This window comes from Vespula pensylvanica, chromosome 9 (assembly GCF_014466175.1).
Source record: "Vespula pensylvanica isolate Volc-1 chromosome 9, ASM1446617v1, whole genome shotgun sequence".
Lineage (NCBI taxonomy): Eukaryota > Metazoa > Arthropoda > Insecta > Hymenoptera > Vespidae > Vespula > Vespula pensylvanica.
Genome location: NC_057693.1, coordinates 7,309,122 through 7,326,485, shown reverse-complemented (window position 1 = coordinate 7,326,485; position 17,364 = coordinate 7,309,122). Strand labels below are relative to the sequence as shown.

General features: G+C 29.7%; 5 protein-coding genes across 5 annotated transcripts; 4 read left to right on the top strand and 1 right to left on the bottom strand.

The window, feature by feature from the left end:
• Positions 1–5,225: 5,225 nt before the first annotated feature.
• On the top strand, positions 5,226–6,248 carry LOC122632081 (thioredoxin, mitochondrial-like). Its single transcript, XM_043818533.1, has 3 exons — positions 5,226–5,585; positions 5,703–5,826; positions 5,914–6,248. The coding sequence occupies exons 1-3, from the start codon at positions 5,413–5,415 to the stop codon at positions 6,025–6,027; spliced, it is 411 nt and encodes a 136-aa protein (XP_043674468.1). The 5' UTR covers positions 5,226–5,412; the 3' UTR covers positions 6,028–6,248.
• A 281-nt stretch (positions 6,249–6,529) lies between these two features.
• LOC122631846 lies at positions 6,530–12,252 on the bottom strand. Its single transcript, XM_043817995.1, has 11 exons — positions 10,998–12,252; positions 10,643–10,923; positions 10,371–10,563; positions 10,182–10,296; positions 9,902–10,097; positions 9,594–9,664; positions 9,483–9,503; positions 8,398–8,535; positions 7,555–7,822; positions 7,288–7,477; positions 6,530–7,198 (listed from the first exon to the last, which is right to left on the bottom strand). The coding sequence occupies exons 1-11, from the start codon at positions 11,787–11,789 to the stop codon at positions 6,920–6,922; spliced, it is 2,544 nt and encodes an 847-aa protein (XP_043673930.1). The 5' UTR covers positions 11,790–12,252; the 3' UTR covers positions 6,530–6,919.
• Positions 8,807–9,697, top strand: LOC122632082. Its single transcript, XM_043818535.1, has 2 exons — positions 8,807–9,091; positions 9,331–9,697. The coding sequence occupies exons 1-2, from the start codon at positions 9,030–9,032 to the stop codon at positions 9,662–9,664; spliced, it is 396 nt and encodes a 131-aa protein (XP_043674470.1). The 5' UTR covers positions 8,807–9,029; the 3' UTR covers positions 9,665–9,697.
• Positions 12,253–12,537: 285 nt separating the features above from the next.
• LOC122632079 lies at positions 12,538–13,794 on the top strand. The gene is made up of 4 exons (XM_043818531.1): positions 12,538–12,736; positions 12,813–12,934; positions 13,012–13,501; positions 13,620–13,794. The coding sequence occupies exons 1-4, from the start codon at positions 12,649–12,651 to the stop codon at positions 13,772–13,774; spliced, it is 855 nt and encodes a 284-aa protein (XP_043674466.1). The 5' UTR covers positions 12,538–12,648; the 3' UTR covers positions 13,775–13,794.
• A 148-nt stretch (positions 13,795–13,942) lies between these two features.
• On the top strand, positions 13,943–15,859 carry LOC122632077. The gene is made up of 5 exons (XM_043818530.1): positions 13,943–14,294; positions 14,429–14,732; positions 14,833–14,994; positions 15,076–15,481; positions 15,620–15,859. The coding sequence occupies exons 1-5, from the start codon at positions 14,179–14,181 to the stop codon at positions 15,718–15,720; spliced, it is 1,089 nt and encodes a 362-aa protein (XP_043674465.1). The 5' UTR covers positions 13,943–14,178; the 3' UTR covers positions 15,721–15,859.
• The last annotated feature ends 1,505 nt before the right edge of the window (positions 15,860–17,364 follow it).

The window sequence follows — 17,364 nt, the reverse complement described above, 5'->3', positions numbered from 1 at the left end:
GAGTGGAAGAGATAAAGGAGTGTGTACATATTTACGTATGTACATACATATGTACATATTTTAGTGTTAGAAATATATATACATATAGGTATTCTATTAAGAGAGATTAAAAGTTTCAAATCACGACGAAAATTATGTTGAAATTAGTTATAACATGCGTTATAACTAATTTCATTTTATAAGATTTGTTTTTTATGCAATTATTCTATCGTATGTATATCGAAATTGTGTCCTTAGAATACCGTAATATAAGGGCGGATGCGATTACGTCAATCGTATTTATTTGTGAGTGTGAAATGTAAGTATGTGAATTACGAATGTATGTATGTATGACAGTCCGTGACAACTTCGATATCACGTCGTTGACGAGAAACAGTCCGGATGCGTCTATTGCGGTATTCTCGCCTGGATTGACGATGAGTCATTTCTCTTTTGATTTCTTCTCTCTCTCTTTCTTTCTCTCCCTATTCGCTTTTTACCTCCCTTTCGATACTTCAAATTGTCAACGTTTCACCCGCTAAATTGCTGTCATTCGTTCGTAACCCGTGGCCAAGATCTTTCATTCTTTTTATCGTTCAATAAAACTCAATAATAATGAACTCTTACATAAACTAATTGCTAAGATTAATGTTGTGTCTATATTTATTCTCAATCGTATGAGTAATTTTTTCTTATTTTCTTCGATCTTTCATCGTTTACGTCGATACTCGTTTATATATCTATATATGTTATTATGTGTGTATTACGAAGAATTTCAATGTTGACGATAGACTGGAATATTCATTATATTTTTTTTTCTCCATAGAAACATGTATAATATTTTTTCTTTGTTATTTTTTCAAACAGTTTTTTCTATTATTTAAACGCAATTCAGACTTAGTGTCGATAAATGATACCTGCCATATTTGGGAAAGAAACGTATTTAATTTAAAAAGCATAAATGTATGTTCGGCATTTATGCGAATGCCACACCCTCACATCCGTTTCCCAATGACCTTCCAAAAGATAGAACCATTGATTCTCAATGTAGGAATATCGGACAAAGAGAGGAGCAGCTTGATCGGTTAGCGTATTGAAATTGAAATGAAAAGTAACGGTGAGCGAATAGATAAGAGTTTTATACGAGAAAAAGAAAAAGAGAAAGAAATGCGATAGCTTCGTGCAGATGATAAAAATTGGATGAATATTGGATTTTGTTCTATCTATCCATTTCTCTAATGGATATTGCGTTTTGACACGCTATTGGCATGCTTTCATATGCAGATTGAACGAAATAAGTGTTTGGATAACGATTCGTATCGCGAAATTTGAATTTATCGGAGTTTGTATTGGTGAGACTCGGAACAAGTTAACATTTCTTTGTTTCTCTGGAATTTTATAATATTGTAATGTTTCATCTATTGTTATTAAACTTTCGAATTGTCATCTGATTTATATTAAGGAAACGTTTGTAACAATTCTACGATATTTTTAAAGTAGAAACCTTGATAATTGACACTCTCTAAGAGATCTTTTTACATGTACTTAACGAATAGTTAATGTTTTGAAAGCTTCTTTTTGCATGCTTTGAAAGCTTTCACTGACAGTCCATTCGAAGACTCGTTCGCATTTTTAACATTTTTATTTCTGACAGACATTTTCAAGACGCTAATGGACATAGTTATGTATGTAAATACTCACGTGTATATCTGTGTGAAAAAGAAATAAACGAGTTGAAGCTAAATATCTACGTAATCTCAGACATCTCGTACGATCTTGAGTCAATATAATAATTTACGGGTATATGTAATTTTCACTTTGTTTTAATTCAATTTATACTTATATATTTCAACTATATCATATCCGTTTACACATTGCGCACTGGAGCGATACTGATCCAATAGGCTCGTCACAACCCGTTCTACGTTTAACGTTCGTCCCCAGTCGGAGGGATCAAAGACAGGATCTTTTTGATCTTTCGAATTGCGACATAGACGGTCCAAGTATTTATTAAAGAAAATTTAAGGAAGATTTTTTCTCTTTTTTTTTTTTTTTTTCTTTTTTAAGAGATATACCAAAGTTGGTAAATTAGCAAGAAAAAGAAGAAGTAAAAGGAAAATATTATCCATAAATATTTTCCTTATTTCAAGATAATACCAAAATACAAAGTGCGCATTTCAAATTACTTCAAATAATTCATCCGTCCGTTCTTTTCAACGAATGAATATCGTACAAAAATAATATTAGCGTTTGTAGAAGAGTAGACGTTACTTTGATATCAAAGTATGACATCCGTTTGGTTGATCTGTACAGAAACAGCCTGCGGCATTATTCCCATAGCGTTTGACGACCCCATGGAACATCATAAAAAAATTCGCCATCCTAAATGAAAACGGTTCGCATCGTAGAAGCCCAACAGAAATCAAACGGAACTCGTGCCTTTAATCGCTTAGAAAAGAGAGGTAGGGTCTTTGCAACCGACGGTTACGTATATATAGACACGGCAATGGGGGTTACAAAATAATGAAGGGTAGACCCACCGTTGGTAGTTATGGTAACCATCGATCTATAAAATTTCATCTGCCTGGCACCACGCTGACTCGAATAGGTTACCCATTGGCCTTGAGTCATTGAAGAAGTCTCGACTCTATTATATGTCGTGTTCTTTTCTTACGACTTACATAATCACCCTTTTTAAAAAAGGTCGATGGACTCCCATCTCATCCCAACGTTTACAAATAGTATTTTCTTCTTGGCTTTTCGAGCCTATTTATATTGTCTTCTGAAAATTCTTAAGAGTCTTTTTATATATCATAAATTTACATATGTATATATATATACACACACACACATACACACACACACACACACACACACACACACACAGATAGACGCATATATAATACGATAGAAACGAAGAAATTTCGTCAAAAATAAACATGGATTGATCGACCTTAAAAATCTCGAAAAATAAAAGGAAAAAGTTGATGCGTAACGCATGTGAAATAAAGAACAATGGTTAATTTTATGGGAAACGACATGGCTTAACACAAAAATTCATTTTCATGGATTGAATTTCTATGTCAAGAAAAGACTTAAAACGTAGTCCGAAACGTATGTCTTATAAATGCGTGAGATGGCAGACGATGCGAACCAGTGGAACCTTGACGCCAAGGTAAAAGAGCCTAGACTGCTAAGGAATTATCTTGATTCTCAAATGTAATTGGTATGGCGCACGTTTCCTCGATTAAATGTCCTTTCGTCTTTGATGCGAAAGGCACGCGAACGACATGCTCGGAGTATTCTCGTTGTGCAATACTAATATGAAAGAATGAGAAAATACATTGCATCTACTCTCTCTTTCTTCTTATTTCCGCGAAAGATTCTATACAATTACGACTTTAGATAAATTAAAACTATTAGAGATATTGTACATAATTGACATACGTATTTACTGCATAATACAAATTTATTCTCTTTTTTCCTCCTTTTTTTTTTTGTTTATGCGATAGCTACATACTAATCGATGAAACATGCAGACGTCATCTGTATGTTATATAACTATTTTCACATTTAATTATTTTATTTTGTTCACTAGCACAAGATACTGTAATCTTGCGTTATATTAGATTTCATATATTAGAATTTCTCTACGAGATAAAGTGTGTTGTGGTGAAGCGTCGTGAAATCTCGAGAAATGTCGAAATAACTCTCATCAACGAAAGACCAGCTGAAACAATATGAAAAATATGAAAATGAAGGTCGAAATTAATGAATCAAATATTTCACATGAATTATAATCATCCCTGAAAATCTCTCTTTCTCTCTCTCTTTCTCTCTCTTTTTCTTTCTCTCTTTCTCTTTTTCACTGGAACAAAAAAAAAAGAAAGAAAGAAAATATATTTTACGTTTGTCTTAGCGATGTATGATGCATACTTTATTTTACGTAACATCACAATGCCAGAATGGTTAAAGGGTGTGCAGGCGCGTGTTCATCGTACACGTCGCATTAAGCAGACGTTAGACCGATACGAAAAGTACGTGGCTTCGAACGACTCAATTTAGCAATTAAGCCACTACGTGGTTTCCTATGGTAAGTACATAATCCATCGGTTTAATCCTCCTGTTGGATCGTTGACGATTTGTACATATACGTAATCGTTTTCTCTTTTTTTTTTTTTTTTTTTTATGATAGATGTATTATCGTCATTCGAAACAAAATAATAGTCGACGTAAATTAGTCGAAAATGATTTTTAATCATTTTTTTAATTCACATTATTACATATATATAGTTTTTAACGGACTTTGATAAACAAAAGAAATAATACGATTCTTTTTATACTAATTTCAATGCTTAAAAAAAAAAATATTGAATAAAATCAATATTCAATTTTTGTCTCTATCTTTCTGTTTCTTCTCCGAATGTAACATGTAAATAGACAATCCAATGCAACGAAGTGTGTCTGCTCGGCTAAATGCTCCAGCTAAAATGCACACTGTTTCCGTCCCGCTCAATGCGGACAATGCACCGCACCGCACCGCGCCATGATAGGACGTGCGTCCCGTTGCATAACGCAATCCTAACGATATGTTGTGAAATAAGACCACCGTGGATGCCACCTACGCTCGCTTATACGATCAATATAATTACTTATCAAGGTAAATGTTTACTTTGCAGAAAATTATTTCTGCAACATACACTATTTCAAGGTCATCGTGTTATCAATTAAGTCATATTATATCGCGGAAAACTTTTGATTTTTATTAACATTTTCAATGCATTATATGCGCATTGCATCTACTCGTTACTAATTCTCTGCTATATGAATATCAATGAACAAGTTTTCCCCCTCGTATCAGTCAGCGATGGTACCATCTTAGATGAACATATATCACAAACACATTCCTTTCTAATTAATCATTTATAGAGATATTTATAGTAGTACTTGCTTTCAAATCTGAATTAAATCTGTTTAGAGATTTCATGTTAGAATGTAATATATGATGAAACTTTTTCATTTTCCATGTAATTTTTCATTTGTTTATAAATTTTTTAAATTGGTCCTTTTTTTATCTGATCGCTTGCTTCTTTTACCGACGTTCGGTAAAAAAATAAACTATTATTTTTATTTTCCTATCCAAACGGTCGGTAACGTCTCTCTTTTATTTTACTCACTGTAGATAAAGAAGTACTTTCTTGATTATTCATAAATCGAATACGCCATCTATACTTTATGGTTATACATTGAAATAACCATTTCGTCCCGTTGCACATTCGTCCGAAATCGTAGTGCGAAAAAAAAAGAGGAGTAAATAGTAACCCAAGAAAATAATTTATTACGCGCCAAATCAATTATAAGATTTCTTAAACATTCAAGTAATTATATTCACAAATAAACATCAATCAACTTCGCTATTAAAAAGTGAACAAAATGTTGCGTGTTGGTATCAGAGCTGTTCGTAAGAGTTTTAATGCAAGAAATTTTGCTAATGCATCAGCACAAGAACATGCACTATCGGCGACTTTCAAGATTCAAGATCCTAAGGACTTTAATGAACGCGTAAAAAATTCTAAAGTGCCTGTGATCGTCGATTTTTTCGCGACGTGAGTAATAATAATAAATAATAATATTATCTAAATTAGAAATCCCTTTTTTTTTTAAATAAATTCTTTGTAAGATAAAAACTAATTGGACTATGAAAAACATTCGTCTTTCTCTAGGTGGTGTAACCCATGCCGCATGTTGACTCCTCGTTTAGAATCAGTGATCGCAGAGAAACAGGGAAAAGTACTTTTGGCTAAGGTTGACATTGATGAAAACAGTGATCTTGCACTTGATTATGAAGTTAGTAATTCATTCCTTTCTCTTTCTACAAACAATTAGTATTTATCTTTGTTTAATTTCTTATCAGGCATTTAATACTTGATTTAGGTTGGCAGCGTTCCTGTTTTAATCGCGATGAAGGATGGGAAAGTCTTAGAAAGAGTTGTTGGTTTACAAGATACAGATAAACTCAGACAATTTGTTAACAAATATGCAGAATAGTACAATATAATGTTACATATAGTATGGTCTTGTTGTACCTTTTGTAGCTGTGGCATATGTTACATATTTAAAAAAAAATAGTATATACATACTTTTCAACTTGGACTATTTTTCTTTTTTTTTTATTAAATACAAAGAAATTGCAGTAAAAGATTGTAATCTATGCTTTGTTTTAATATGTATCATTTATCTTAAATATATTTTTCTCTTATTATCTTTAATATATGATAATATATTCGTGCAATGTTAAAAGTACTATTTTCGTAAAAAAAAATTTTACTACAAGTAATTGATGGAATATATAATATATCTTTCATAAACTTTTATAGTTTGGGATTGTATAAAAAATGATATTCTGTATTTTACTTCGCAGTAATTATTTGTAAAAGGGATTTTGAATTATTAAATAAATATTTTTTTCTTTTAGTATATAAATTGATTTTATGATTAGATCATTTTGTTTTATGTTATATAATAAAATTTTATTTAAACTCATTTGAAATAGTGTAGAATGGAATAAATTTAAAATTTATTTATGATGTAACATACAATTTCATATTTTTATATACGTTCAAGGAGATAGATATAACAGGAACATTTACAGCGATATGAGTTTTAGTATATAAACATTTATCGATAATAATTTATATAAATTAGAACACAAAATACTAATGTTTGATCTCATTAGTCAATTAAACCCGTATCTTACATAATTCATTTGTTGTTCATCTTAAAATATTATATATTTACCATAATTATTATTCAACTGGTACAAATACAAGTAATTATCCTGATGTTATGAAAATCTTAAATAGTTTCAAGTCATTCAATTGTTTCTCAATAATTATAATTCTTTTAAATTAATTTTTTATTTGATATAAGCTAGTATTTATTATGTTTCAGTTGGTAATGCTTGTAAAAGTAATCTAGCTCTCTTATATGATACAGATTCTACAGTCTCATCTCTCTTTTCTATATTTTCTTCTGCAATCCGTACAACATCCATACCTTTCTTCAAAAGTTGTTCTCTAGCCATACCTTTACAACCTTCAAAGTACTCTAATACTATTGGAAATACTTCATCAGGGATTAGAGTATCATCAAGTAAATTGTCCATTAACCATATCTGTCTTATTTTTTCGAATTTCCATTCACTTTTGGAATATTTCCACTAAAAGCAAAAAACACGAAATAAAAAACCGCTTGTTAATGTAATCAGATACTTCATATTGATCCATGTATAAGTTCATTTTTTTATACCTTTCTAACATAAGTAAGTGCTTTCTGAGTTGCTTCTACTTTAGTAGCTTCCCGTTTTTCTGCTTCTCTTTGTTCAGCTTTTTCTCTTTTTATTTTTCGTTTTGAAGGTGTTTCTGTTTCTTTTGCATTTTCTTCAGAAACATTAGTATTTATGTCTCCTGTACCTCCATTACTTTCAACAAGTGCAGTACTAAAAATATAAATTAGGTTATACAATCTTTTAATAAATAATATTATCTATTATGATTTAAATATAATTTTTTTCACCTTCCACGTTTTCGACGTTTTGATATTTTTTCTTCGGTCAATGATTCGATATCGCTTGAATTCTTTTCCAATATATCAATGCTACCAGTTTCTTCTATTTTGCTTTTTGTTGCTTTATGATTAAGACTGTTTTTAGAGACTTTATCATTAATTTTGCGTTTACTTGTCCTCTGTTGTGTTCTTTCCAGAAAAGCTTCATTAGATTCTCCTGTTTCATCATTGGCATTCTTTATAATATTTGTGTCACAATTTACTTGAGATTTCTTATCTGTAAATGGCAAGATATATCTCTTATAAACAGACATATTAATTATATGTGTTACATGATGTTTGATATAGAAGATTGCTTATAAAAAAAATTATGTATTTTGATGCTTTAATTTTTTTAAACTTTGAAATGCATATCTCAAGTATTTGTTATTTTTGAAATGTCAAAAATATAAAAGTATCAATATCTCTATTACGATAATTCGATAATTTATTAAAATATAAAATAAGAAAATAAACAAATTTCTTCACTAAATTTATTACAACTGAAACGATGCGTAAAAAATCCGAATACGTCTTATATCATCTTTATTTTCGCTCTTTCTCTTTTTTTTTTTCTAATTAATATATAACGAAATAGTTATTATCACTTCTTATAATTCGTCTTTCAAATCAAACTTTAGCGCGTATATATATATATATACACCCACATTGCATTTTCTACATTGTTCCACAATAATATTATTTGAAGATACAAGACACTTATTTTTTTTTCCCAAAACCATTACATTACTATATTCAAAAAATATAATTAACAATATTACATTTACAAATTCATCAAGAATATCGTTTTACCTTCCAATATATTCTTTCGGATTTTCGTACGCTTTCGCGATTTGGATTTTCTAACCCCAAAATCTGACGTATTCTCGAAACCCATAATATACGATGATAAAATAATTATATTGTATACGAATAAGCTGAGCACGGGTTAGAAAACAGGTAATACGATTTGGCAATTATTTTGAAGTAAAAATTAAAGGGTTATTTGCGATAAAATATATTAGTGCCATGCCGAGATTCGAGATAGGTTGCCGCAGCATGTGCCAACGACTTTTTTCTTTGGATGTATTCATATGCTATGAATTCACAATACATATATATATATACACACACATATATATCCCGCCAGCGCATGTGCGTTGTTCATTTTTTTTTAATTCACTACGATCCAATTAAGAAAAACTACTACTCAACCAATAATTTATGTGTATGACTTTTATATATGTTCATATACTATTACGCACTTTATAAATAATTCGCTAAGATATGTTAAGTTTTAGTAAAACATTAAACATACATATAGACATATAATTTATGACAGACATTTACAAAGAACTTGCGTCAGCATTATAAATTATACTAAAATACTAAAATAATAAATATTAATCAATTGTTGATCAAAGAAATCATAAAGTATTATCAAAATGTTAACACAATTTGTAAAAGTAAGCTTCCAGAATCAATGCAAAAAGGTTTTTTTCGCGAGGTAATTATACTGCGTTTGTTTTTGTGAACAATATAGAGGTTATGAAAGTATATATTGGAAGTGATAAACATTGTCTTTTTATATTCTATTCCAAGTAGAATGAAATTAAATAGAGTATTACAAGCATTATGAATTCACATTGATTAGTTTTATTAATGCATTCAATAAGTTTTTTGACAAACTAATGATTGTCATCTAGTTTTAAGTTTTTATATAATTTAGCAAAATCTGGATTTCAGACAGACAGGTCTTTACAACTTACTCCTTCAAAGCAATAGGAAAGCATCATCAAAAGATAAAATTGTAGATGATGACAATTCAAACGAACCTATTAAGTATTCTACGTCAAAAGCATCAACTTGGCTTGCCTCTCAAACGCGTCATCCTTTACCTGAAAGACATCCATATGAATCTGATGTTATAACAATTAGTCTAATGATTTTTATGATCTATTTTTTTATTTTAAGAGAAGAAAATGACATAGATTTATCTCTTAATAAACCATTATTAGAACTTGTACCAAAGATTGTATCAGGGATTGATAATGAAAATGTAGTATCCAAGAAATTATAACTATAAATATTATAGTAATTAGTTTATATGTAATTGAATTCTTTTATTCATCCAATTGTATAATATCTTTTTTTCTTCAATTATCAATTAAATAAATAAATAATTATTGAATTTATATCAGTATGTTTATTTACATAAACTTGAAAGGATTTCCTAAATAACAAACATAAAATAATAAAAATTTTTTTATTATATATTGTAATTCATTAACTTGATTTTTCCAATAGACAATTGTACTATAATGGATATATTAATTGTCCCCATATTATACTATTCAATATTTCGCTCCATTTAATAGATGGTTGATAAGCGATGGTATCTATAACACAGTTTTTCCATGTTTGACCCCATGAGGATGTGACCATTGTCATCCACAAAGTTATTGTCATATTATTCTTTGACTGATGTGAATGTAATTTAATATAAATGCTACCTAAAATTTCAGATATTTATAAAACTTTTGAAACTAAATGTATATTATTATATGATATAAATGTAAATTTCGTTAATTACTTACTACGTGTACAATAAGAATTAAATAACCATTTAATAAATGCATAGACGGGTGTAACTTGAAAATAAAGTCTTAATCTAGCTAGAAGTCCACTAAAGCCAGTTAGCAAAAGTCTAAACTGAATTATACAAATGTCAAAATATTAGTAACCGCTGGCCAAGTATATGATACTAATAAAAATCATTTATTTACCGTAGTAAAAACTGTATAATATACCCATGTTGTTGGTACAAGAAATAGAAGAATGGTAAATAATAAAGTCCCCACAAATAATTGATCTGGTTTATATTGACAAGAATCCACTCTTTCTCGTAAAGGATTTTTTTTCTTGCCCAAAAACAGTCTAAATAGAGATATGAGTGCATTTAATTGAATATTAAAGAGCCTGCAATGTTCATTATAATAGTTATTTTCTTTATAAAATTTATAATCGTACGAACATTGATACAATAATACTTTCATACCTTGCTGCATAAACATAAATACAATATGTGTGGAAACTAATAAGTGCTAAAAAATCAGAGGCTATTGATATTTGAAAAGTAATACCAAGCCTTCCAAATAATAATAATACTTCAAATGCAAAATCCATTACAGGTGTCATAAATATCAAAAATGTCCACCATAGATGTATATGATATAAGAAAAACTTTCCAAGCATATTATTAAATGCATAATTTAATTTTAAGCCAGCTGGAGCACCCATTAGCCACTGAATCAAATTTTTCAATGACTCCACTACTTTCTGCAAGTTTAATATAATATATATGTATATATACCCAAAAAACAAAGTATACGTATATAGTGATGGACACTTGCCTCTGCATTCTTTAATAATACTTCAGAAGGTGATATATCATTAAAGTAACGTAATGATAATTGTAAAACTATTACACCAAATAAAATATCTATAATTGTCGCAGAAATATAACTGCCTGTTTTCAAGGTAATTCTTTTTTTTTGTATTATATTGATCAAGATCCATTTAGCATTTTCTAGCCACCCATTTAAATGTAAACCCAATGATGAATATTTTAATATTGGTAGTAATTTATTTGTGATTTTTAGAAAAAAAAGAATTGGAATCAAACATAAATATGCATTATAATAAATAAAAGTTTCCTTTATAGAAACAAACTTAGATTTCTTTTTTATACTATATTTAACTTCTTCCATTTGTAATATTTTCATAAGCTCATAAAAATGATCATTAGATGTTGTTTTAGCAATCAACAGTTCAGTCTCTTGCAGTGCTAACAAATCATAGATTATTATGATAACAGAACAAGACGATAGACAAATTTTTCTATTATTACTAATAATATTTTCTATGCAATAATTATAATCTGTATTACACGATGAGTTCACTGTGGTAAGATAAATATCCATCCAGTCAATATACTTTCTATCTACATTTTCAATAATACAATTGGTATTATAATAATAACCAATAAGGTTAACAGACTTATTTATTTCAATTATATCTTTTTCACATATTCCAACAATATAATATTTTTTCATATTTCTATGTTTGTCATATATAATTTTACCAAATACATAGCCAGATTTTTCGGTGTGGAAAGTTTGTGGAATAAAAACTAACAACTTCATTGTAATTTAAATATTAACATCGTATTACATACAAGACAATGCGATATTTTTTTTGGAGATTTAAGTAATCTTAATAGTTTATTCTTGTTAGTTTCAATTAGCTACAATGTAACAGAGTAGCTGTAATATTGATATATTATATATATATATATATATATACAAAACTTGAAATTAATTCAACAAAATAATATATTGAACTAAATTATTGATCAATTTTTTATTTTTAATTAAATCAATTTGGATCATTGTTGACTCAATCTTCAATTCAATATTCCTAATCAATTGTTACTTGAATACATTATTTCAACTCGTTTCTAAAGAAGTTTGCAACTTTAATGTCTGCAACGACGAAAAAATAATTATTATGAATATTCCTCACGAATTAGAAGCAATATGAACACAAAAATCAACTCTACTAAGCGTACGTTGTTTCGTCAACTATTATCACAGATACCGCGTAATTTGAAATTATTTTTCGTAAATATTTAACATTAGTTATTTCGTCACATGGTGGCGCTAGCATCGCGAATATTAGTAAGTATTCATTTTTGAATTAATATTGATTAATTTCTATTGGAATAAATATGAATAGTTCTTAGAAATGAATAATTATATATATATATATATTCCAAGTAATCTTTTTTTAATCATATGTTCTTTAAAATATTACATCATTGATAATATTTTTGGACAAATAAATGATTACCGCCATCTATCGGTATGTGATCCTTTATCATAAAACAATTTATAGAGCAATGTCTACCTTTCTTAACTATCTCTTTACTACTAGCTCTGGGAAATTCAAATTTCTTAATAGATTCGTTATTTTTACGACAAAGTATTTTGATCCTTTATCAAAATGGAATGTGAATTAAGTATAGAGAACATGCTTGAAAGTCAATGTGAAATACTTGATCGGCTTCAAATGGAAACAACATTTATAAAGAGTAATAAATTTATTGTAATAATTATAAAGTATACTTATTCGTATTTTAAAGAGCAGTTTTTTAAATTGTATTACAGGTAGAAACAATTTAAAGGAGATTCTCATGTTTATTCGAGATTCTATTCTTAATATTTCAAGCGGAGTTTGTATTTTAAGAAAGTATTTAGACCGATTAAAGGAAAACAATAATTCTTCTCAGGTAAGCGAGAGAATATTTTTTTTTAATTATATAAATATATTAGATAAATTGTGTTATTTATACATTTATATATATAGAAGATGTTATTATTGTATCAACATTTGAATGAAAAAATATTAGACATGTATAAAAATATCCCAGAAGAATTGCTAACAGCATATGCAAATAATAACAAGAGCGAGTCAATGCAATCTATTTCTAACGTATGTTCTGTCACTAACTCTTCACATATACCAATTGCTGATAAAGACAAGCAGAAAAATGTAGCTGTTAATGATATGGCAGATGTTCAAGCATCTACTATTAAGGATTGTAAAAAGGCACTTTTTAATGAACCAGAATATCCAAAAATATCTTTGATGAAAGAGGAAGAGTTCGATCAACTACCCAAATATATGATTGGAAGGCAATCTTTGCAAATGATTAATGGTTTAATTAATTCTATCAATCTAGTATTAAAAGCAAAATATTCTTTGTTGTCTGCTGGAAAGGTAGTCGCTAGAAAAAAAGGCGATCTTGATCTGTATTTATATTATAAAAAACAAGATATTATCTGCGAAGGCAATGGTAATTTTTTTTCAACTAAAAAAATAAATCTATGCGAAGTATTCTTTTAATAGATGTATATAAACTAAATAATAATTTACTTCCCAAATTCTAATATATAGTTATATTTTAATTTCAGAATGTAAATATTTCTTCACTGCAGAAGATTATGAAAGATATGTGAAAGTTAAATTAGATAGGTTAGCATTAAAGCTGATGATGGCATTGCGCCATTGTAAACGAATACGTGAATACAGATTGAAAAAGGAGTTGTATTATATTGTCTTGAATTAACATTTTCATTTTCACTGTTACGTTGTCTATTGTCATTTTTACCTTATTTAAGTAAAATAATAAGCCTGTAATTATGATTAAATGAATAGAATTATAATCGGAAGGAATGAAAGGAACGATATGTAAATTTTATATCTAAGCCGACAAAAAATTCTTTCTAAAATGACGTAGACAATATCCCGCGTTTCAATGAGAATCGATACTTGTTTAAAGGGGTGAGTAAGAGAGAGAGAGAGAGAGAGAGAGATAAAGAGAGAAAGAAAGGTTGAGCGCGTGCGCTACGAATACAGTTTTGTTCGGCATCATCGACTACTGTTCTCGCCTTTTCCTCGATATTTCTTGGATTTACGAGAAATATTGTGTGAATTAGAAGATACGAAGATCTTGTGAAAGAAAACGAAAAAATGTCGAGTAGTAAGTGTGTGAAACAACCACGTAAAGCGTATACGAAGGAGCAGCATGAAATGAGCCATTCGGAGAAGCTAAGACTAATCGATGACGAGCTAAATTCATTTTACAAGTAATTGACTTTAATCATACATTTCGTGTTTCTTATCTCGTGGATTAGAACGATGGTATATTAGAATAAAAATGTTGATTAAAATCTAAAGACAAATCTGTGTATCTTTCATTTTCCTTTATCTATGTTTACAGATATTGTCAGCAAGCTGGTTTTACGGAGGAAGAAATGGATATAATATGTCAACCTTTGGTAGCGGCGATGCGCCGTTCATGGTTGCAACTTGTTTTTCGTGGTACTTTGATACTCGTTGTGCTTGGTACATTGGCTTGTCTGGCAGCCCAACTTGATTTCGTTGGCACTCATTTTACTGCTCTTAGCCGTTTATTATTGATCAAAGTATTACCAATCTGGAACTGGCAACCTCTTTATTACGAAAATTGCATGATTAATAATCCCTTTTACAATGATTACACGATTACGGAAGAAGATTGCGTGGTAGGTAGAATTTTAGCAGCTATCGTACGTAGGACTCAAAAAAAAAAAAAAGAAAGAAAAAAAAAAAATGTTTTTTTTATATATTCTTATGAATTTGAAGACTTGCGAAGCTCTTGAAACGATTGATCGTTTATCGGACGTAAGATATCGCAGCCTCGTTGATAATTATCTTAGTCGGGATGCACCAGCTATTATTACCGATGCGATGGACACATGGGCAGTTATGAATACGGATTATTTTTGGTTCGATAATATAACTCACGTGAGTAGAAAAAAAATTATCGAACGTTCCTATTATAAAATCATTTAAATTGCATAATTAATTTTTGAATCATTCGATCAGCTTTACTTGGAGAACGAACGTTTAATGGAAACGGTCCCGTGTGCTCTCACGTCTAATTTACGCACCGGTTCGTCCGATCTAGCAGCTTTTTTACGACGAGTACACTCTCCCGAAGTTGCCAAGTGGTTTGTGCATTGGCAAAATTGTGACATCAATGCCGTCAAAGTATTAAGAAAATATTATCAGAGACCTTACTTTCTTTCGAGCACGGTATCACCGGCACACTTCAATTGGGTCCTTATGTCCTCGGATTACAACAGTCCTAGCTATAAAAAAGTCGAATTAGATTCTGGCTTAATAGCTTTGGCACAGCTTCGCGGTGCCACCCAATTGCGATTAACACCTATCAATCCGTGCAATAGTTCTTGTCCGGAACTTATTGCTGATTTACATCAAGGAGAGATGCGTGAGTATCTCGAATAAAAATCTTGTTAAATGCTTTTTTTCCTTTTTTTCTTTTATATGTTTCCCCTACGAGTAATCGCGAATATCACGCGTTTATCCTTTAAAGTTTAATCCTTTGTTCTGTCTAATCTATGTATAGTTGTATTTACCAACCTGATGTGGACTTTGGAGTATGCACCAATGCGTGGATTGGATAACATCGCTATCCTTACGGAAACCGTTTGGGAAGAAGACAGTTAAATCGTAAAAATTACTTTTCAATTAATATGTCGATCGTGATAAAATACAATGGTTTCTTGATCTAGAAGCTATTTCGAGAGCTTCTCCACCTTTAATACATGTATCGATATAAACGTATTAAATAGGGCATTTCCATCGATATCGTGTATACGTTTGTTTCATTGATATGTATATTTCAATGAAGAAAAAAAAAAAAAAAGAAACAAAAAGAAAAAATATAATAAAAAATATCGTCAACTTTGACAATTCGTATACGTACGATCAACATCGAGAGAAATATAAAAAAAAAAAAAAAAAAGAAAAAAAATCCTTTACTTCTCTACTATCCAGTTTAAAAGGAAACGTTTCATAACTATAGTATCAAAAAAGAAAAGATGGAAGAAAGAAGATAAAAGAGAAAAAAGTTGTGGAGGAATAGCACAAGTAACAACAAACAAGATTTGTCTTTTATTAATTAATTGTTTATAATAACATTATGTGTTTTTTGTTGAATTTTCTCGCTTATGTCAGTTTTTTTCCTTTTTCTTCGTTATTTCACGTGGACACTAACAAGAGAGAAAAGAAAGGAAAGAAAAGAAAAAGAAAAAAAAAAAAAAACAAGAAAAAAAGGAAGAAGATCAAAGTATTAATGATTATGCACCGATTCTTTATAGAAAAAAGAAAGCGCAAGGTTATTCAATGAGAAACTTATTATAGCTCTGACGACTTGGCATGCTTAATCTCAACGCGATATTCGTTATATTAGAAGTCATCGTCATCGTAGTATATAATTATCGATTTGCACTATACCCGCTTGTACAACAACAACATCATCTTTCTCTTAATTTTTTTTTTCTTTTTTGTTCGACGAGAAAGAAGGAGGACAATCGGTACTCGAAAGATGCGAATTAAACACGTTTCCCTCCCTCTCTCAAACCCCATCGAATTTGTCTTTCCATCTGTTTCTGTCTGTTTCTCTCTCTCTCTCTCTCTCTCTCTCTTTCGCACATACTTTCATAACTCCTTTCATCACGCACGTGTGTCTTCTTTCCTTCATTGGAATTTTCTTGCAGCGATAGAAACGTTCCACATTTTATTAATAACGTAACGTAATTTAACGTTACAACTCTCATGTCATACAAGTAAGTATGTACTTTAAGCGAGGACCATTACACGTACGCTAGCAACGCATAAGTATATAAGGGATATCGAATTTTAGTCTAAACGGCAATATTGAAAAGACAGGAATGATTAGAATCATATAGGAAAAAAAAGGGGGAGGAGATATTGCGTTATCGTTTGGTGTGGTGGTAAGGAGAAAAAAAAAATATATATATATATATATACATATAAGAAGAAAAGAAAATAGATATCTTTTTTATCCTTTTAAATTTTGTTATCTCTCCTCCACAAATTTCTTTTCATTATTATCCCTTTCTATAGAGAAAAAAAAAGGATCAAGCCTTTCGGTTAACCCTTTATAATCACTTTATGGGTTTGTAAGTTTCAATTTATATACAAATAAAAACTCAATTTTTACTTCATACCCAAAGAATAATCTCAAGAAAAAATTAAATTATAGAGAGTTAAAATGACGTTACGTTGGATACTTTTGTAATGGTATTCCAGATCGAAGAAGAAGAGAGAAGTGGACAGAAAATGGAT